The sequence below is a fragment of the Panthera onca genome, chromosome A3 (genome assembly GCF_046562875.1).
Source record: "Panthera onca isolate mPanOnc1 chromosome A3, mPanOnc1 haplotype 2, whole genome shotgun sequence".
NCBI classification, from domain to species: Eukaryota; Metazoa; Chordata; class Mammalia; order Carnivora; family Felidae; genus Panthera; species Panthera onca.
In genome coordinates this window covers 40,855,497-40,876,667 of record NC_138341.1, presented here as the reverse complement: position 1 = coordinate 40,876,667, position 21,171 = coordinate 40,855,497, and the positions used below count along the sequence as shown (strand labels likewise).

At 44.0% G+C, this 21,171-nt stretch overlaps 2 protein-coding genes across 6 annotated transcripts in view; one reads left to right on the top strand and one right to left on the bottom strand.

Annotated features, from left to right (window-relative positions):
* Positions 1 to 17,507, top strand: part of DNAH6 (dynein axonemal heavy chain 6) — a 244,563-nt gene extending 227,056 nt beyond the window's left edge. Inside the window, exons 71-77 of the mRNA XM_078444658.2 lie at positions 2,016 to 2,145; positions 4,614 to 4,741; positions 7,789 to 7,974; positions 8,504 to 8,576; positions 9,526 to 9,677; positions 12,228 to 12,450; positions 17,237 to 17,507. Coding sequence (XP_078300784.2) covers positions 2,016 to 2,145; positions 4,614 to 4,741; positions 7,789 to 7,974; positions 8,504 to 8,576; positions 9,526 to 9,677; positions 12,228 to 12,450; positions 17,237 to 17,340 — 996 coding nt within the window. The 3' untranslated portion in view covers positions 17,341 to 17,507. The remainder of the gene's footprint in view (positions 1 to 2,015; positions 2,146 to 4,613; positions 4,742 to 7,788; positions 7,975 to 8,503; positions 8,577 to 9,525; positions 9,678 to 12,227; positions 12,451 to 17,236) is intronic.
* A 1,962-nt stretch (positions 17,508 to 19,469) lies between these two features.
* The window catches only part of TRABD2A (TraB domain containing 2A), a 58,889-nt gene continuing 57,187 nt past the window's right edge, over positions 19,470 to 21,171 (bottom strand). For all 5 annotated transcript variants that reach the window (XM_078444651.2, XM_078444653.1, XM_078444652.2 and 2 more), the window contains one exon: positions 19,470 to 19,910. In XM_078444651.2, coding sequence (XP_078300777.1) covers positions 19,748 to 19,910 — 163 coding nt within the window. In that variant the 3' untranslated portion in view covers positions 19,470 to 19,747. The remainder of the gene's footprint in view (positions 19,911 to 21,171) is intronic.

Sequence of the window (21,171 nt, the reverse complement as noted above, 5' to 3'; positions counted from 1 at the left end):
CAAGTCGGGCTCTGTGCTGACAGCTCAGAGCCTGGAGCCTGTTTCAGATTCTGTGTCTCCTCTCTCTCTGCCCCTCCCCTGTTCATGCTCTGTCTCTCCCTGTCTCAAAAATAAATAAAATGTTAAAAAAAAAAAATTAAAAAAAAAAAAAAGAATTTCAAATATAGTGGGTGAAATTCGTATACAGATATTCTACTCAGCGTTTTATAAAATCTAAAAACTAGAAATGTCCAAAAAAAGTAGATAAACAACTATATTAATTATTATGGCACATTTCATACCAGTCACACAGTCACTTAAAGCATGATTCATGAAGATTTTTCAGTGATATAATGTTCATGAAATTGAAAAAGAATGAATCTACATAAATTGTATGGGCTCAATTTTTTTCTTCTTTTTTTATTTAGATTCAAGTTAGTTAACACATAGTGTAGTATTGGTTTCAGGAGTAGAATTTAGTGATTCATCACTTAAATAAATTTAACACCCAGTGCTCATCCAAACAAGTGTCCTCCTTTTTTTAAATTTTTTTTTAATGTTTATTCATTTTTGACAGATAAGAAGAAACAGAGTGCAAGTGGGGGAGGGTCACAGAGAGAGGGAGAATCCCAAACAGGCTTCAGGCTCTGAGCTGTCAGCACAGAGCCCGACACAGGGGGCTGGGAGATCATGACCTGAGCCATGACCTGAGCCGAAGTTGGACACTCAACCTACTGAGCCACCCAGGCACGCCCCCACCAATCATCCATTAGCCCATCTCCCCACCCAATACCCTCCAGCAACCTTCAGTTTATTCGCTGTATTTAAGAGTCTCCCATGGTTTATTTCCCTCTCTGTTTTTATCTTATTTTTCCTTCCCTTCCCTTATGTTCATCTGTTTGTATCTTAAGTTTCACATATGAGTGAAATCATATGATATTTCTCTTTCTCTGACTGACTTATTTTGCTTAGCATAATACACTCTAGTAATATCCATGTATGGGCTCAATTTTTTAAACTACAAGCACATATACAGAGAAAATATCCAAGTGGGGGAAACTAAAATTATAAATATCTCCGGAAAGCAGGATCATGAATATTTTTTCTTTATACTTTCCTGTATTTTCTAAATCTTCAGTAATAAACCATAATACCTTTTTTAATGTTTATTTATTTTGAGAGGAGAGAGCACACATGTGGGGTGAGGGTCAGAGAGAGAGGAGAGAGAGTGCAGAGCCTAACACAGGGCCCCATCTCACGAACCATGAGATCATGACCTGAGCTGAAATCAGGAGTAGGTCACTTGACTGATCACCCAGGCACCCCATACTTTTCCTAATTGAAAAAAATGTTATTTAAATAAAAGTATGTTCCAAAACCGCATCCTCATTATTTCTTCTTCATTTTTAGCTAAAAAATTTTATTCATTTTTTATTGGAGTTAAATGTATATAACATAAAATTCACCATTTTAACCATTTTAAGTATACAGGTAGGTGGCATGAAAAACATTCAGATTCTTTTTCAACCAAAAATGTTTAAATGCACACTGACCACTATGTACAATTGACCCTTAAACATAAACTGCATGGTCCATTTATACACAGATTTTTTTCAATACACTACAGTACTATAAACATTTTCTCTTGTGATTTTCTTAATAACATTTTCCTCTCTTTAGTTTACTTTAAGAATACAGTACATAATACATATAATATACAAAATATGTTAACTGTTTATGTTATTGGTAAGGCTTCCAGTCAACAGTAGGCTATTATTAGTTATGTTTTTGAAGAATCAAGTTATATGTGGATTTTCAACTAAGTGGCCAGGAGGGGCAATGCCCCTGACCTGCACATCGTTCAAGGGTCATCTGTACTATGCATTTTGAATGAGTACATTTTACCAATTCTATCTTCAACAGAAAATTTTCCTTTTTTTGACAGTTGCCATTATATTTATGTTAAGTAAACTGTGCTGCACATTATTTTTTGAGAATTCCAGTCTTCACTGCTCTGTCTCTTTCCACCATTACAGTACAAAGAGACCAACACTTTAATCAACACCATACTTGAGGTTCAGCCAAGGTCATCTTCTGGTGGAGAGGGAAAAAGCAATGATGAAATTGTCCAAGAACTTGTTGCTTCAGTCCAGACCAGAGTTCCAGGTAACAAATACTCCCTGGCTTCTGTATATCATAGGACTTTTAGGAATAAACTCAGAAAGCTGAGTGATGAGCAGGTGTCCAAATCTGCTTTATTACATAGACTTTTCTTTATGTAGAGAGCGCTTCTGACATGGAGCTCTCCATTTATAGAGTGGAAACTTTGAGCACCTCAACAACCCAACTTCCAGAAGCATGAGGAGCAAGTTGGTTTCTAGCCCCGTGTAACTTTACCTAGACTCCTTCCTGAACTTCCTCATGTCTCTAGACCTGTGCTTCCCAAGACAGTAGCCACTAGCCACGTGTGGCTACTTAAATAAGTAAAATATAAAATTAATTTCCTCTGTTGCACTAGCCACATTTTGAGTGCTACTATATTGGACAACGCAGATAAAAAATATTTCCAAATTGTAAAATGTTCCATTCGACAGCCTTGCTCTAGAATCTCTCATTTTTTTCTCCATTCAAGAGAAATGGCTAAATTAATATCATCTTGTTTTCTGGTGAGTAAAGTTATCTTCCCGAAAGATCACAGAGATGTGCTCTCACACTTTTCTTACAGTGACGGTAGATTTACACTTCTTAAGTCTACTATAAAAGTAAACTGTGTTTCTTCCTACTCACAACACTTTTGACACCAAGTATGTGGGCTCTTCCCTTACATAAGCAACACTCCAACTCTCTGGACACCAACAGGGTATCCGACAATCCAGTTATGACACTAACTAACCAGAGTTAGCACAGACCCCACAGGTTAAGTGCTCAATCCCACAAGACCACCCTCCGCTTCAGATGCCAATCTCAAGTCCCAAGTTGTGACCTATACTTCTGATCAACTGACTGTAAATCAGGTGTTCACACAAACCCCTTCTTAGGTGTATAATTTGCTAGAAAGGCTCAGGGAAACACATTTACCAGCTTGTTATAAAGGATATAATAAAGGGTACAGATAAACAACCACATGAAGAGGTACATTAGGGCTAGGTCTAGAAGAGTCCCAAGTGCAGGAGCTTCTGTCCCCATGGATTCAGGGTATGCCACCCTCCTGGCACATAAAAGTTCTCTAAACCCCTTCAGTTAGGGTTTTTATGGAGGCTTCATTACTAGGCATGATTGATTACATCATTAGCTGTTAGTGATGAACTCAACCTCCAGCCCCTCTCCCCTCCCAAGAAGTCAGAGGGAAAAGCTGAAAGTTCCAACCTTCTAATCACATGGTTGGTTCCCCTGACAAGGAGCCCCCCACCCTTCAGGGCTTTCCAAAGTCACCTCATTAACATAGAGTCAGGTTTATGTTATGAATAATGAAAGATGCTCCTTTCATTCTTAACACTCAGGAGCTCTTCCAGGAGCTGGGGTCAAGGCCAAATAAATATTATAAAAAATGATGTTCCTATTACTCTTATTACTTAGGAAATTACAAGGGTTTGGAGACTCCAGCCAGGAAGAACCTGGGGCAAAGACAAAAATATATATTTTTATAACATCACAGTTCCAGAGACTGATTCTTGCAAATTCTCTGAAGACCTCCCCCCCCCAGAAGAAAAAAGCCGGTGCAACCTCAGAAACCAGTTATCTCCTCCCAAAACAGGCCCTCAAAAGAATACCTCCTGAGTAGAGAGTTCTGTTAATGTTGAGGAAAACTGAGTCAGTTATTTTAGGAAGCAATTTTTAACAAATATAAGATAGAGAACTGGCTGGAAAACGGATGCAGAGACGGATGGCTGGAAGACGGTGTACTTGGTTCATAGAGTGCCACTGACACCTAGGAGATTTTTCTCTCCAAGATTAATAAAACTTACACTTTCACTGAAATAAGCAATGCATCTGCTGAGGCTGAGAGGACAGGGATATGACTGGTTCAATAAGAGAACTGAGGGTTTGGAATAGGAGACTGGGACATGGGATGACCCAAGACTGGACCAACCCACAGTGCTGTGTGATTTTTCTATAGCAGTGGAAGTGCAAATTCAGAAGGAATTTGGTACATATACTTCAGAGCCACTCACTAACACTACTCAGATATGCAGGGGAAATGCTGGTCCTTCATTTTTTATAGCTTATATGAGCCTCCATTTGCTAGATTATAGGGAAAAGGAAGAGCAAAATTTTTAATCCAGCTTGAACCATGGGCCTAATAACTGAGTCAGTCCCTTTGAGTAATGCTCAGTAACAAGATAAATGCTAGTCTGCCTCATCCTTCGTTCTCCCCCTCCAACCCCCGTCTCTCTGAGATGCAATGCGGTGTGCAGAGAAGAGGGGGGCTTACATACCTGCATGGCAAAGAAAACTCAGGGTCCCTGCACCTCTGGTCTCAGAGATGGCCCTCGCCCACCAGGCAGCCGCTTGTCCACCCAGGCACCCCAGAAGTTGGCTTTTTAAAAGTTAAGATAAGTGTGTTACAATAGCAATGTTACGAGGACAGAAATCAATGATAATGGATCTGAGGAATCAGCATGTGTGTGTTTCAGAAACACTAGAAATGGAGAGTGCATCTGAGAGCCTTTTCACCAAGGATTCCCAAGGACGCCTTAACTCTTTGACTACCGTTCTCGGACAAGAAGTGGACCGCTTTAACCAGCTATTGAAGTTAATACATGTATGAGTGCTCCTGCCAGCATTGCTGTTGGGTACCAAAGCTTTGTAGAGAAATTATCATAATAAGAGTTTTCCATTCCCGTTCAACATTTCTGTTTGAATATGCTAATAAGTTTTCAAACGCAACTTGTCTAAAATTGAACGTACGTACCCTCCTCTAACGAGTCTGTTCCCTTTCTCTAATAATGCCTTCATCAGTATGTGACACTATAGATCCCCAGTCTCATGATCCTAACTCATGCCCTTAGGATTAGCACTGACTCTAGACCTTTGATCAAGGACCTAAGCACTGAATCTCTCTGGATCTCTGAAGAGATCTCACTGGATCTCAGAGAGATTCAGTGCTTGTTCCTAATGTCTAGTTTGCAGGTAGTAACAGTCTTTATGAAGACACTGAAAACAGAGTTTCTGCAAGTGTGGGCCACAAAATGCCTGAGATAGAATCGGCTGTGCTGCATGTTCAAAATGTAGATCCCCCGATCCCACTCCAGACCTCCTGAGTTTGAATTCCTTGAGAAGTTCCTGGGGTTATGAATTTTAAGTAAACTCCCCCAGATGACTCACTGCAACTAAAATTTGAGAACAACTATTTGGGCCTTTGCCTTCTGCTCAGGAATACTCTGGATAACCTTGCCTTTATAATGCCAGCTGAAGGCCTCCCTGGTTTCGCTGTGCATTACTTTGATATGGAAAACACACAACCCATTAGAGACCAAATATTGAGCATTAACCAGAAAAGTTTTGCTGCCAAGCAAGGACCAAATACCTAGCACAAAGTCAAGGCTCAGTGAGAAGATCGGGGAGGACAACTGGGGCAAATCTTTTATTAAAGCCAAAGACTGTCTCCTTATTAGAAAAGCAGTCTCCCAGTGTTGCTCATTGGCTAGCAATAGTTAGGTTGTGGGCTAGGGGGCAAGCTCCCTGTCGAGGCTGAAAGAGCCAGCCCTCCAGCTGGGATCCCTGGATGAGCTCACAAAGCAAGATTAAATATCTGCCCCATAGGGCTTCTTCAGGGCTGTTAGCAGAGAGGGAAGTGAATTTTTATCTTGTTTTGGCCATTGCATTTGGATGTCTTCATCCTAGCAGCTTCATCTCTGTCCTGGCTCATTCTGTATAGGAGGTGCTGACCCCTTACCTGGCTACCTGGCCTGCTGACACTGGTATAGAGCGGACTAGATAGCATAGTCCCCAGGTGGGGACTCTGCATATTCAGCTGACCCAGTGCCCCCTAGCCCACAACCTAACTATTGCTAGCCAATGAGCAACACTGGGAGACTGCTTTTCTAATAAGGAGACAGGGAGCCATACCCCAGGTGCAAGGGTGGCTGGGAAATACAATCTCTATATGAGATTGCTAAATCCCTTATGTGCCCAGCTAAAACTAAAGAAGTACTGTTGTTCAGATGACAGACACGAACCTTGCTCATGTCTTGCCTCTTCCACGTCATGACTTTGCACCCAGTTGAAGACAGACAAATCCTCTTGTCACTTCCTCCAAAAAGTCTTCCTGACACACCAGCCCTTCCCTCCCCCATCAGATAACTTAAGTAACCCTCCTCAGGGCTCCATCATTTCGGGTGTCTGTGTCTATCGCTGTCCTCACCAAATTACCTTGTAATTACCCCTCCATGGGGATGGCTCCCCCGTAGGACAATGAACTTCTTAAAGAGAAGAAAACTAGTTAAATTAGTCATCTTTGATCCCCTAGTCCCTGACACATACTAAATCTTCATGAATCTTTGAATGTGCAAGTGAAAGAGTGTGGCTCTGAGGTCTCCTTGTGGTCACGACTTCTGGTCAAACATTACTATGTACCAATAATGAAGGAATCCACCTACAGGAAGGAGAGAAAGGAGGAATCCTGGAAGAAGCAGCCTGCAAAGCAATCAGGAATCCCAGCCGAGCACTTCTATCTGAGGGAGGGGTGGTGGCCTGCCCCCCCCCCCCAATCCTGACCTCTGCCCAGTCCTAGAAGACCCTAGCAGCCTAATCCCTCCCTCTCTGGAACCTTCTGTAAGTCTTCTCTGTGAGTCTTCTGCCACCGTTTTCCATTTTCGGTTTCTAAGGTGGAGTGCTGTTTCCGCCCTGGCTGAGGGTCTCCTTGCTCTACAAGGCTGCAAATGGTTCCTCAGACCCTAACTAAGGGCGATTGAATAACAACTCTTCCTACCACTCATTGCCTCTCATGAACAGAGACGGGAATGGAAGGAATGGAAGGCTGACTAACCTTGTTTATCCACATACCGCCTATCTCTAGAACTATGTGCATATGGTCCTGGACCTTATTTTGGTTTTGAATCAACATAAATTTGGCCTCTAACATCCTTCTATAGTATTTTCCCAGTATACTGCAGTGGTTTACACAAAACCAGAACCGTGCAGACCATACCAATCTATATGCCCCACCTTCGTCTTTAGCCAAGTAACAAATATTACCCTGTACTTCCCAGGGCTGCTGCCAGCCCAGCATCTCCCGGGACTACTGCCTGCCTCTGTCTTTTGTTGTGGGGAGGGGAGGGCAAGGGTCATGTCTTAAGGAAGTGTTTCTAGAACAAGGGGACTCTGGTACCAGCTGAAAGATTGGTCTCCCCTAAGAATCTCCCCTCTCTGCTGTAACTTCAGAGGCCATGGGAAGCCCCTGGGCAGAAATCACCAGTGGTAAGAAGCAGTTCCCACTACCAACCCCATGGTTCCCAAATAACTATCAGGCCCATTTTTCCTTCAGCCTGGAGGAGAGCTGCTCGTTGGTATTTCTTGAAGCCACTTCTCTAGGCTTCAAGGGATATTTCTCTTCCTTCCCTCTTTCTACTTCATTGGATTCTGCCATTAACAGTCTGAACCATCCCCCACCCCCAGGCCTTACACCCCTATGGTCACGTGTTGTAAAAATGGGCGAAAGATTGAAGAGTCTGGCCCAACAGACAGTGTGCAGAGAGGATGGAGCAAGGGGGCCCTTCGGCCCAAGGCAGTACTGCTGACACAAATGAGTGGCACTCTCACTTGATAATTACATCTGTGAAAGGCACCTACTCATTCTTGTTCTTTCAGACTTCTCTGGAGACACTCAACAAAGCTATTGCTGGCCTTGTGGTGATGTCTGAGGAAATGGAGAAGGTGTACAACAGTTTCCTCAACAACCAAGTTCCCTCTCTGTGGTCCACCACAGCCTACCCATCCCTGAAGCCACTAGGATCGTGGGTCAAAGACCTGATCCTGAGGACTGCATTTGTGGATGTAAGAAAATTCACTTCTTTGGGTTTGATGAACACAGTAGGCCTTAAGGTCCTTAGGAAGCCCTAGCTAACTGAAATATTAACAACTGTTGAGGGATCATCTGAGCCCAAAGAAATAGAAACTTCCAGAATGGCATCAATTTGAAAGTCATGTTCATTATAAGGTACTTTGCCCTTGGCCTTTATCCCTGTATCCCACTTTAATTCCAGGCCAACCTTGGAGTTTCAGATCTCATTCATGGGATCCCACTGTGAGGCACAGAACCAATCTGACATGGGTCCAAACTTCTAAGTGTGACCTTGCTGCAGTCTCCTCTCTTCCACACCACCTATAATAACCAGGTTCTGGATTTATGGTCAGGCTATTGGGTGAGGAGGGAGACAGACAGGTAGGGAGAATGGGACTGGTGACTAACTCAGGCTGGTTAAGATTCTGTCTCCTGAGAGGCCCTCCAAAATATGATTTTGACTTAAATGACAAGCTCCACTTCAGAAAAACAATACATAATGGTGTAATGTTTCTCCTTTAGTTGTGGCTCAAAAGAGGGCAGCCTAAGTCCTTCTGGATCTCCGGTTTCTTCTTTCCTCAAGGATTTCTAACAGGTAACAACCAGTGCTTTCCCAAGAAAAATCCCATGAAAGATCATGCTGGGTTTCTAGGAACTGGGGGAAAGGCAGGGCTGCTAATGACCTAACTATGGATTACTGATTATAGGGCAGTTCAATAAGGCCCTGCTCCTTCTCACTTGCTGGGGAAAAGGATGGCAGGAATAGCAGATGCTCCCCAACAGCCTAACCCCTGCCCCTCTTGGGCTGTGCAAGTTCGAGCACTCGATACGACATGAATGCCCACGGCACGCCCCAGTTCCCCACGTGACCCATGCTGGACGGCACCACCTGCTCTCCACCTGCCCCAGCCCCACCTCAGAGCAGCTTCCTTCTTTCTAAAGAACATTCCTTCACTCATATGTGGATCCTGAGAAACTTAACAGAAGACCATCGGGGAGGGGAAGGAAAAAAAAAAAGAGAGGGAGGGAGCCAAACCATAAGAGACTCTTAAAAACTGAGAGTAAACTGAGGGTTGATGAGGGGTGGGTGATGGGCATTGAGGAGGTCACCTGTTGGGATGAGCACTGGGTGTTGTATGGAAACCAATTTGACAATAAATTTCATATTAAAAAAAAAAAAAGAACATTCCTGTCAACCTTCCATCGGCCCTCGACTCCAGCTAGAGGACCCAGGCCTAATCTGTCTTCTGAATCCCTCAAATCTCCGGCACTGGCTTGTCTCTCACTCACTGGCAGAGCAGTGCACTAGAGCCATGACCTTCTTCCCTCTCTTCCCAGCTGTGCCATGGCTCCACCCCTCCCAGCATCACCACAGGCTTCCTGTCTAATGAGCTAATTCAGAATAAGGTGTTAATGGTTGGGACTTCTCGAGGGGGAGGAAGCTCTCAAATGCTAGAGCAGCCTGGTTGAGGCAAACAGAGGCCATGTTTGAGAAGCGGCAATGTCGTTTGGAGGACCCAGCTTTCTGGTTTTCATTTTTATAGGAACTCTTCAAAATCATGCTCGGAAACACAATTTGCCTATAGACGAGCTGAGCTTCAAGTACAACATGACTCCTATCTATCGGGATCAAGCGGCAGTTATAGAAGCTGCCAAGACAGTGCAGTTTGGACAAGAACTGCCCATGGACTTGGAGGTACCGTTCCCTGACTAGCTACAGCAGAGCAGCTCTGTCCCACTCACATTTGATATCTCAGCCAACCTCCCCTGCCCCACTCCCCTACTGCCTCCCACATGCAGCAGCGTGAGAGGCAGGACGAGACTCATACCCCTCAGACAAGCTCCCCAGGTCTGCAGTGACTCGATAGGAAGTGCCTAAATTAGTCCAATTTGTAGAGATATTTTTTAAAGCAACACTGTTTATTTCTTTAGATACCTACAGCAACTCTCTTTCTTATGGAGAATGAGGTTAAATAAGGGCTTTAGCAAGATGTTAAAAACAAGGTTTCAGAATCAGGCAGGGCTGAGTTTAAATTCTGACTTTCCCCTTTGCAGCTGTGTGTGCTAGAATGATGACTAACATGTCTGCACCTCAGTGTTCTCATCTGTAAAATGTGGCCAATGCCACCAACCTCAGAGCTGTAATGCAGTGTAAATGAACTAGCACATAGTGCTCCCACAATAAATAACTATTATTATAGGCTGAATGTATTTGCTGTTCACTCAATTGCCTCCTAGTGGAATTGATATACTAACTTCATACATTATATAACCATAAATACATGGCATAACTAATAGGAATGCACTAAGGAAGCAGTTTAAACTCTTTCCTTACATAGTTTCCTCCTTCTAGAGCAGAAGTTCTCAAAATGTGGTTCCAATACCAGGAGCATTGGCATCACCTGGGAACTTACTAGAAATGCAAATTCCAAGGACCCATTCCAGATCTACTGAATCAGAAACTCTGGGCTGAGACCCAGAAATCTGTACTGTAACAAGTCCTACATGGGGCTGTTAGCCCACTAAATTTTGAGAACCACTGCTCTAGAATATCAGTGATTCTCAACCTTAACTGCAGGTTAGAATCACCTGTGGAGCTTTTTAAAAATCCCAATACCCAATGGGGCGCCTGGGTGGCTCAGTCAGTTGAGCATCTGACTCTTGATTTGGGCTCAGATCATGATCCCAGGGTCATGGAATTGAGCTCTGCATTGAGCTCTGCACTGAGTTCCCAAGCTGGGCATGGAGACTGCTTGGGATACTCTCACTCTCTCTCCCTCTCTCCCTCCCCCCTCCTCTCTAAAATAAAATTAAAAAAAAAAATTCCAATGCCCAGACTACATCCCACTTACATCAGAATCACCCCAATATCATTAGGCATCATTATTTTCCAAAGCTCCCCCGGGTGACTCCAGTGCACCACCAGAGATGAGAACCCCTGCCGCCCATCCGAGCCACCCAACTCCGATGTGCTGAGATGCAATGGGGGAGTGCAGCCCTGCCTCAAAGCACCCGTCCACACCTTAGAAACATAACTACACACAAGCAGGGCCACTGTTAGCCCATTTGCCACCTTTGCACAGCTTAGGAAAAGACACTCCCTCTGGGTAGATGCCCAGATGGCTCCCACACAAGGCTTGGCAAGGGGGTAGCAGGATCGTTTCCAGCCTCCACTAAGGCAGACCTGCACAAGTGTGCATAGCAGCCCCCAAAACAGGAAGGCCTGCCCCACCCTTCGTAGCCGAGAGACAAAGTTCAGGACACCAGAAAGTAAAGAGCAGCCAAAAAGAGCTTACTGTCCTTTTATTCACTATAAAAATATACTGCCTGTGTCCATACCGCTTGGCCATCTGCCTGCAGGTGAGCGGCTCCAATTCTCCAAAAGATAATCAGCTCCACAAGTGGCCAAATTCACTGTTTGAGGAAGGACGACACAGAAGCCCACAATTGGCAGAACTTGTATACCAGTGGTGGCCTCCAATCACAGGACACCAAGGGCAAGGTTTTTCTCTGTCTCTCTCTCTCCCCCTTTAATAGAAACAAGAATCTAGCATAATTTCTAAAAACAAAAAGGGAACTTTCCATAGTCTGCAACAGTCCATACTCTGCAGGTATCAAGACAGATATACAATCTATCTTTAGGAGGCACCCAGGTCCTTGAAAGACCTTGCTAAAAAGAACATGATAATCACAGCCCTCCTATCCTATCTGCTTCCCATGCAAAGGAGCAAGTCATAACACCGTATCAGACAGTCTGAAGCCCATAAATGGTATCCCCTATTAAAGATCCTGGTAGAGTGTGGAAAGTTTGAGATTTGGTGTCAAACAGAAGCAAGTTATTTTACCTTTCTGAGTCTTGGTTTTCTCCTCTCTAAAATGTAATAACAGCAGGGCGCCTGGATGGCTCAGTTGGTTAAGCATCCGACTTCAGCTCAGGTCATGATCTCATGGTTCGTGAGTTCGCGCCCGACGTTGGGCTCTATGCTGACAGCTCGGAGCCTGGAGCCTGCTTCGGGTTCCTTGTCTCCCTCTCTCTCTGCCCCTCCCCCACTCATGCTCTGTCTCTCAAAAATGAACAAACATTACAGAAATTTTTTTAAATAAAAAATAAAAATAAAATGTAATAACAGCAATCTCTAGAGTGGTTCTTAGCATTAACTGGTGAGGATGTGGGACTCGGGAAATGGCCCACAACAGCTAATCCCCTTCTCCTCTTCTCACTTTTAAACTTCTGGTTATCTTCCAGTTGCCCTCTCCTGAAGATGGTGTTCTTGTTCATGGAATGTTTATGGATGCTTCTCGATGGGACAATACAGAGATGGTGATAGAAGATGCACTGCCAGGACAGATGAATCCAATGCTGCCTGTGGTGCATTTTGAACCTCAACAAAATTACGTGCCAAGCCCAACACTTTACCATTCCCCACTTTATAAAACAGGGGCCCGGGCAGGAACACTCTCAACCACAGGTAAGGATGTGCTAAGATTGGTAAAAAAAAAAAAAAAAAAAAGTGATGACAAAATGCAAACTTACCAAGTCCAAACACAAAGCCATAATGTGCGAGGGGAGATCTTAAGCCAATTAGCAAGACTTAAAATGAGGCCACTTATAATATACTAATTTATAGATTTTATGTTTTCCTTCTTTTACCACTAAGTATGGGCTGACATTATAAAACAAATGCTTTCTTTCTATTAACCTAATAAGTAGAAAATAGAGCTTATTGAACAGTGACTTCTAATTTCAAAATGATGGACTAAGTAGACAGGAGTCTCTCACCAAAGTCACTGAGACTCATCATAGAAAACAGATTTAAAAATAAACCCAGGGCGCCTGGTTAAACATCCGACTCTGGCTCAGGTCATGATCTCGTAGTTCATGAGTCCAAGTCCTACATTAGGCTCTATGCTGACAGCTCAGAGCCTGGGGCCTGCTTAGGATTCTGTCTCCCTCTCTCTCTGCCCCTTCCCCACTCATTCTCTCTCTCTTTCTCTCTCTCTCTCAAAAATAAATAAACATTTTTTAAAATGGCATTAAATAAAATAGCATGAAATAAAAATAAACCCAAAACAGAATGCCGTGTTGCAAAAAGGGAAATCTGAGTGGGTCTGAAACTAAGATGCAGCCCTGACAAAAGGAACCAGGTAGAAAGAAAGCCATATCAACAGGTAAGCTGAATGCACACAGCTGAAGAGTGAGCAGAGAATGAGCTGAGGAGTCAGTTTTTTAAAAAAGTGACATTGTGAAAAAAATTAAAAATAAAAAATAAAAAAATAAAGTGACATTGTGAAAGGAGCCAAATTTTCCAATATTTATCTAGTAGGCAATCTGGAAGGAGAAAGAGAATGGAAGAGGGATAATATTTGAAAAAATAATGGCTGATAATTTCCCAGAACTGAACAAACACTTAAGTCCTCAGATCATAAGGTCTCACAAAGTGGCAGGTATGATTTTTTTTTAAAGCATACAACAAAAAATTAAATTTGAAAAGATATATCAAAGTGATTCTTAACACTATCAGTGATAAAATCCTCAAAGTAAAGATTTAAAATATATTAATACACTGGGACTAAAATTCCCAAGAATGAGACTCAAATTGACATCAGACATCTCTCTCTTTATCCACACAGTGCACATAAAAAGATAATAGACAAACACCTGCAAAGGCTGTGGGAAAATAACTTTGCACCAGAACTGCAAAAGCAATCAAATTATTAAAAGGAAAGGTGTAATAAAGATCTCTTTGGACATACAATGGCTCTAAATTAATCACCACTGGCCCTCTAAAACACACACACACACACACACACACACACACACACACACACACTTAAATCTGTAATACTTTGACCATAAAAATGATTTCAATAATAACTTGAAACTAAATTTCCAGATGAGAGAAATATAGGAGAGGGAACAGGGTAGAAAGAATTAAATTTTATCATTTGAATGAGGAATACAGATACTGATAAATATTTTTCTAATAAAATCTTCAATTAAAGTATATTCTCAAAGAGTAACATACAGAATGGAACTACAATAGACACTTATCATGTCTCGATCTCCCACTCCCATGACAAATCTAAAAACATTTTAAAAGGTATTTTTAAAATTAATGGCATGAACAAGTTTTTATGTGGACATAAGTTTTTATTTATCTCGGATAAATACCTAGGAGTGGAAAGACTAAACATGTGGTATGTACATGTTTAACTTTTTAAGAAACAGCCAAACTGCTTTAAAAGAGGCCATACCATTTAACATTCCTACCTGCAGTGCATAAGGGCTCCAGTTCCTCCACTTCCTACCACTTAGGATGATCAGTCCTTTTTGATTTTAGATGACAGCCGGCTAGCTATCTAGATGATAGAATATGTGGTATCTTCTTGTGTTTTTACTTTGCAGTTCTCTAATGACTAATGACATTAGCCATCTTTTCTGGTACTTATTTATATCTTCTTTGATGAACTGTCTGTTCAAGTCTTTTTCCCATTTTTTAAAAGTCATTTGTCTTATTGCTAGCTAAAATTCCAACAGAAATTATCCTTTTGGCAAGAGGAACCAAGAAAAGGTAGTAATTAAAATGATGCTGTACTGACACAAGACTCAACAGATAGATCAAATGCACTGGAGAGAGAGCCCAGAAACACACTGTGTATATGTGGGAACTCAGCATATAATAGCAGCATCATTTTTTTTTATTATGAAATTTATTGTCAAATTGGTTTCCATACAACACCCAGTGCTCATCCCAAAAGGTGCCCTCCTCAATACCCATCACCCACCCACCCACCCTCCCACCCTCCATAAACCCTCAGTTTGTTCTCAGTTTTTAGGAGTCTCTTATGTTTTGGCTCCCTCCCTCTCTAACCTCTTTTTTTTTTTTTTCCTTCCCCTCCCCCATGGTCTTCTGGTAAGTTTCTCAGGATCCACATAAGAGTGAAAACATATGGTATCTGTCTTTCTCTGTATGACTTATTTCACTTAGCCTCACACTCTCCAGTTCTATCCAGGTTGCTACAAAAGGCCATATTTCATTCTTTCTCATTGCCACGTAGTACTCCATTGTGTATATAAACCACTATTTCTTTTTTTTTTTTTTTTTTTTTCAACGTTTTTTATTTATTTTTGGGACAGAGAGACAGAGCATGAACGGGGGAGGGGCAGAGAGAGAGGGAGACACAGAATCGGAAACAGGCTCCAGGCTCCGAGCCATCAGCCCAGAGCCTGACGCGGGGCTCAAACTCACGGACCGCGAGATCGTGACCTGGCTGAAGTCGGACGCTTAACCGACTGCGCCACCCAGGCGCCCCAAACCACTATTTCTTTATCCATTCGTCAGGTGATGGACATTTAGGCTCTTTCCATAATTTATCTATTGTTGAGAGTAGCAGCATCATTTAAAATTGGTGAGAAAGAGACAAATTATTCCACAAATGGTGCTGACAACCAAACTTAGACCCTATCTCATACTACAGAGAAAAGTAAATCACAGGTGGATTCTTTACACTTAATCATCACTAAACTTTCTTTTTCTTTTTTCTTTTTCTTTCTTCCTTTATATTTGAGAGAGACAGAGAACATGTGCACATACGAGACTTGGGGAGAGGGGCACGGGGACAGAGGGGGAGAAAGAGAGAGAATCTTAAGCAGGCTCCATGCTCAGCACAGAGCCCAACATGGGACTCAATCCCACAACACTGGGATCATGACCTGAGCTGAAACCAACAGTCAGATGTTCGACCAACTAAGCCACCCAGGCACCCCTCATCACCAAACTTTAAAATTATTACTAACCCTAATGAAATAATAGCTCTACGTAATAATTATCAACATCTGCTAACATGCCAAGAAAGACAATCAGACATAAGGTACTTCCTGATGTAAGTACACACCACCTCTTCAAGTATTCTTGCCCAAAAAACTCAAACCTGAATATGATCATGTCTCTAGATCTAACCACCCCCTTTACATGAATAGAGGAATATATTTATTTTTTAAATATTTTTGTTAACGTTTATTTTATTTTTGAGACAGAGAGAGACAGAGCATGAACGGGGGAGGAGCAGAGAGAGAGGGAGACATAGAATCAGAAGCAGGCTCCAGGCTCTGAGCCATCACCCCAGAGCCTGACGCGGGGCTCGAACTCACGGACTGCGAGATCATGACCTGAGCTGAAGTCAGACGCTTAACCGACTGAGCCACCCAGGCGCCCCAGAGAAACATATTTAAAATCACCACAGGGATGCTGTCAGCAAAGTCCAGACTCTGGGAAACTTTATAGGACAAACAGCCTTGTTATTTCAACAATTACAAGGGGGTGGCAAAAGGAACAGAGGGGTAACCTACCAACTGAAGGAGATTTAAGAGACACATCACTATTGCAAGGCACGGATCTTACTTGAATCCTGAATCAAACTAATGCAATACACATACAGTGTGTGTGTGTGTGTGTGTGTGTGTGTGTGTATACACACTGTGTGTGTGTGTGTGTGTGTGTGTGTGTGTGTGTATACCATTTATATACCATTTATACTAGAAAATGTCACTCAAGTCCCTGCCAAGGCACTGTGGCAGGGCATGGCATACAAAGGTAAGGAAAGGAGATATAGGCTTTCTCTGCTGGGGACACCACCACCTTTCCCCAACTTCTACACAGACTGGGTTTGCTGTGAATGCAGTGTCATCTTGAGGGCAGAACCCTCTTCTTCTCACACTCATCCTGGCCCCTCATACAGGCCCACAGTAAAAAAAGTGCAAAAGTGACCTCTTATTTCAGATGTCCCAGAGCTGAGGACAAAATATCTGCTATTGCACTTGGTCATTTCAGGAGCACTGGTGCCTAACTGCAGGGTAGAACAGAGGATGGATGGATGGATGGATGGATGGACGGATGGACGGATGGACAGACAGATGGACAAATGAATGGATGCCCAACCTACCAACTGCATCCTGAGTCCCACTAAAAGCTCAGGGCTGAATCTATTCCAATGTTCCATCAGTCAGACTGCGGAGAATTTGAAACATACTTTACAAGGTTATACAAAGTCAAAGTTAGGTCCTAAAGGATCATTTGTTCTAACATCTTCATTCTATAGAGCGTAAAACTGAAATACGTAGAGGACTATTTACCCGTTATCTACAGAGGCTGAGTCAGGTCTGAAACCCAGGTGTCTTGACTCTCAGTACACTGCTCTTTGCATCAAGGGGTTATTCTTTAAGTAACAAGCCTTTGTCCTTGTATCCTTTACTAGGTCATTCCACCAACTTTGTGGTAACTGTGCTCTTACCCTCCAAGCGGTCCAAAGATTACTGGATTGCCAAGGGGTCAGCTTTGCTCTGCCAACTAAATGAGTGAGAAGTTGCCACCTCCTGCTAAAAAAGAACCAGGCCAAAAGTCTTTCCTGATGGGGACAAAGGTCCGTGTAACATATGCAAGCAAAACAGCTATACTTCTGGTCTGACTTAAGGATGGTTAGTGTGGCTTTTCTCTTCTAACCTAAAATAAAGTGTCTGAGTGCTTCATTCAGTTGGTAATTCAAGCTCTGATGCGAAAGCAGTGGGTTCAGCACTCACCTCTTAAACCTGCTCCCCCTCCTCCATACGAGAGTCAGGCAGCTTCCCATCAGTAACTTGGGGGGAGGGAAGGGGGTGCCTGGGCAGAGTCAGAATTCACCAATTCCTTACCCAGATGGGCTTCCTTCCTCTTCACGCTGACATAAAAGGCCCAGTGTACATTTCAGTCACACGGCCCCAGGTGCTTCCATTTCTAGACGAGATTAAGGCTCAGATCCCAACATATGGGAGGCAGATGAGCAAGTGAGCTGGACAACAAGCTCATGACCCCATGGTGCCAGCTCCCCCACTCTACGGGCCTATCCCACCATCCTTAGAAGAGTTTGCTGTGCTTCACAGAAGTGGAGATTGGCCCTGCCCAAGGACAGAATTTCCACTTCCACTTTAGGATGAACCTGTAGAAAGCATCCAAGTCCCACCCAGGCGCACCAGAGCCCCTGCCACCTCAAAAGCAGAGGTTGTTGGGCCAGTACCAAGATGGAGCAGTCACCTGTGGCAAACCATCTTGTGTCAGCCGTGCCAACAAGGGTCTGTTTATGTCCTCAGCCATAATATGAGTCACGAAACCGGGAACCACCCAGCTAGCATGTGGTCCTCTGGATAAAGACACACCACCCCCTTCCAGAAATTTGGAAGAACTGAATCAGGCCCAGCAATCCCACCTTCCCCTTTTACCTCTGCCTTCATCCCCATAGCTATCAAAGTTAAGAACAGACTCAAGTCTCAGAGTAGCAGCGAACAATTCTTTTACTTAGAGCTCAGAGCAGGAACTGAGACGACTCTTGGCGTTCCAAGCAGGAACAGGTGCTTACTAAGCCACGGGAATGGCTGCAGCCGCAGAAGTCAGAGGCTGACATCTGGCACCACAGCAGCTGTAATTCCAGGTCAGAAAGCTGTAGGAAACTGAGCCAACCTCACAACTGTAACACGCTCGTGAAGCAGGTGACTGGACAGGGAAACGCACGGCCTGGCCACTGCACAAACTTCTGTCTGCTGGAGCCTACCCGTAAACTGCCACCACTACTGAAGAAAAAAGTCTTCTGTTCCCCTTGAACCCTCCAAGTCTCGCATAAGTCTATGCCATTAGGAGAATCTCAGTCATAGCAGCAAGGGAATCTGGGAGAGTTTAGCCCTTCTCCCCCTGCAATACAGAGAGTACAGAATGGAGCAAAGGTGGAGGACATGCATCCTGAGTACCATCGCACCACTCTTTAAGTAGACCCGGAAGACCTTCTGGGCCCTGGACTGAGAATGCACCCCCAAGAAAGTCTAGGAAGGGAAGACCACAGAACTGCAAGCCCAGGCAGTCAAGCTTACCATAAACCAGATTAGAAACAAACACATCTACTTCCAAGTGCTGGGCAGACCCTCTGGGTTTCTGTGAGCTGCTCGAAGGCCCATAAGGAAACCTTGTCACGGGGTGGGTGTGGTGACCGAACAGGAGGTGGGGTGGGAGGTAGGGCCAAAAGTTCCCATTTGAGACTCAACTGAGACAATTCTACTCTTACTCATTTTATAGAGACTCCCTCATAAGATTTTATTTATAAAAGGCATCAGCATATAAATAAATAACAAGACAGGAAGGGGGAGAGTTTGAAACCCACTTTCTTACACAGCACCTCTGACAAAGCCTACCATTCATCCAGTCTTCAGCATGTTGGTGAGACACTCACATACATAATTAAAGCACTTGTCAGAGCGCAGGAAACAGAACAAAGCTCCTATGGCCTACTCTCCCCCGAATCCATAACCAGGAGTAGGAAGAGGAGCAGCAGGAAGGAGAAAAGGGTCAGGATCCAAAGTGGCAGGTAGGACCAGTATGAGTAGGGCCCAGGGGTAAAGCAGTGACAATATTCAGAGGGTGTGAGCAAGAGTTGTTTGCATAACATATACACATTGTGGGAAAAAATCTACAAAGAAAAGACATTTAATTATTTCCGTGTAATTCATTTACAATTATTTTCATACCAGTCATTATGTTACAAAACTGTACACCTACCCCCAGCACTGCTGGATAACCCAGAGTCGTTCCTTGGAAAGAGAAGAATCAACTTTTATTCTCTCTTTTCCTGGGTTGGGCCTATCAAGGCCAGAACAGGGTGTGGAGTACAGGAATGGCCATCCTTCAAGTCCAAGGGGTCAGGGGCCTGGCCTGGCTCCTCCCGTCATTGCAGGAGGGGTGTCTCTGTTTAGAAAGCCAGCACCAGCACCCAGAACACAGGAGTCCAGAGAGACAGACAGGCACTGCTGGCTACCATCTGGCTGTGGCGGGAATGCCCATGGCGAGGGAGCTGCAGCTCGGCAGAGATGTGCCTATCCAGAACAGGGACCTGGAGCTGTGGGACCTCAGCACTAGGAGGGAAAGAAAAAAACAGAAGCTCAGAGCACAGCAGGAGCCACTGGATACTCCAGGGCCCCCAAACGCCCACACAGCTTCTTTTCATCTCCCTTCTTTAAAGACGAGAATGGATCTTAGTATGTTAATAGGCTTCCTGTGTCTCTGTCCCTCGATACTACCACTACAACAAAACCAAGTAATACAGGTGCTAAGACCAGCATAACAGACAACTCTCCCTTGGCTACATGGTTCTTGGTTCAAAGATTATTAAAACTCTAGGTGTGTAAGAAGGCCCAACTCAGATTTGCTTATCATTGGCCTTTGGGCAATCTCAGGCAGGGCCCCTCCTCACTGACCACACATAGAGGCACATCCAGGCCATGAGGTGTCCTCCCTGGGTCTCTGGCTCTCTCCCCTACCCCAGCTCACATCCGGTGTGAACACCATGCAGACATCCCAGGTCAAGACAGTATGAGCTGAGGGGCCCAAGATCTCAGGCTCACCCGGACCTTTCAGCTCAGCTCTGGTGTAAAGTGGCCAACTCCAGGCCACCTTAAAAGGAAATGGCCCAAACTGAAAAAGTACTGAACCGGTCAGTTTATTCCTCCACCAATGAAGGATGGTTGGAGAGCTACCCTTGGTCATGTGGAACATGGACACCAATAGGATCCCTGTTCTCCGGGTCCCATTTGGCTGCTAGCTTCCATCTGTTAAAAAATGCCAATCCCAGAGCACACCGGACGCCTGCTTCGAACCTTTCAGTGGCTCCTCACTTCCACAGGCATGAGACTCTCTGTCACTCCACTCCATTTCCTGTCTGGACCCACACCACCCCACTTGACTCTTCCTCCCCTTCCCCCCTCCCCCCACCCAGCTCCAACCATAATTATTTCATCTTGGTTTCTTCAACATGCTCACTCTCTCCAGGCCTTCAAACTGTTCCCTTTGCTTGGAATTCCTTCCCCTCCTTGCTCAGCTATTTATCCATTCAACATTTATTATCAAGCACCTATGCAGGTACTGGATCCCTGAATCTCCTGATCCAGACTCAAAAGTTCTGGTCATTGGGCTTCACTTTGTCAGCCTTCTACTCAGCATCAGCCAAAAGGTACCTTCACTCAGGGAGGCCTTTCCTGACTACTCCCCCAACCCTAAATAGTAACTTCCAACACATACACAAGCACATTCCCACAGCACCCTTTGCAGATATCAAAATTGGGCTTCCTCCCTAGAATGCAATCTCGATGAAGGCAGAGAGCTAATGCCCGTCTGGTG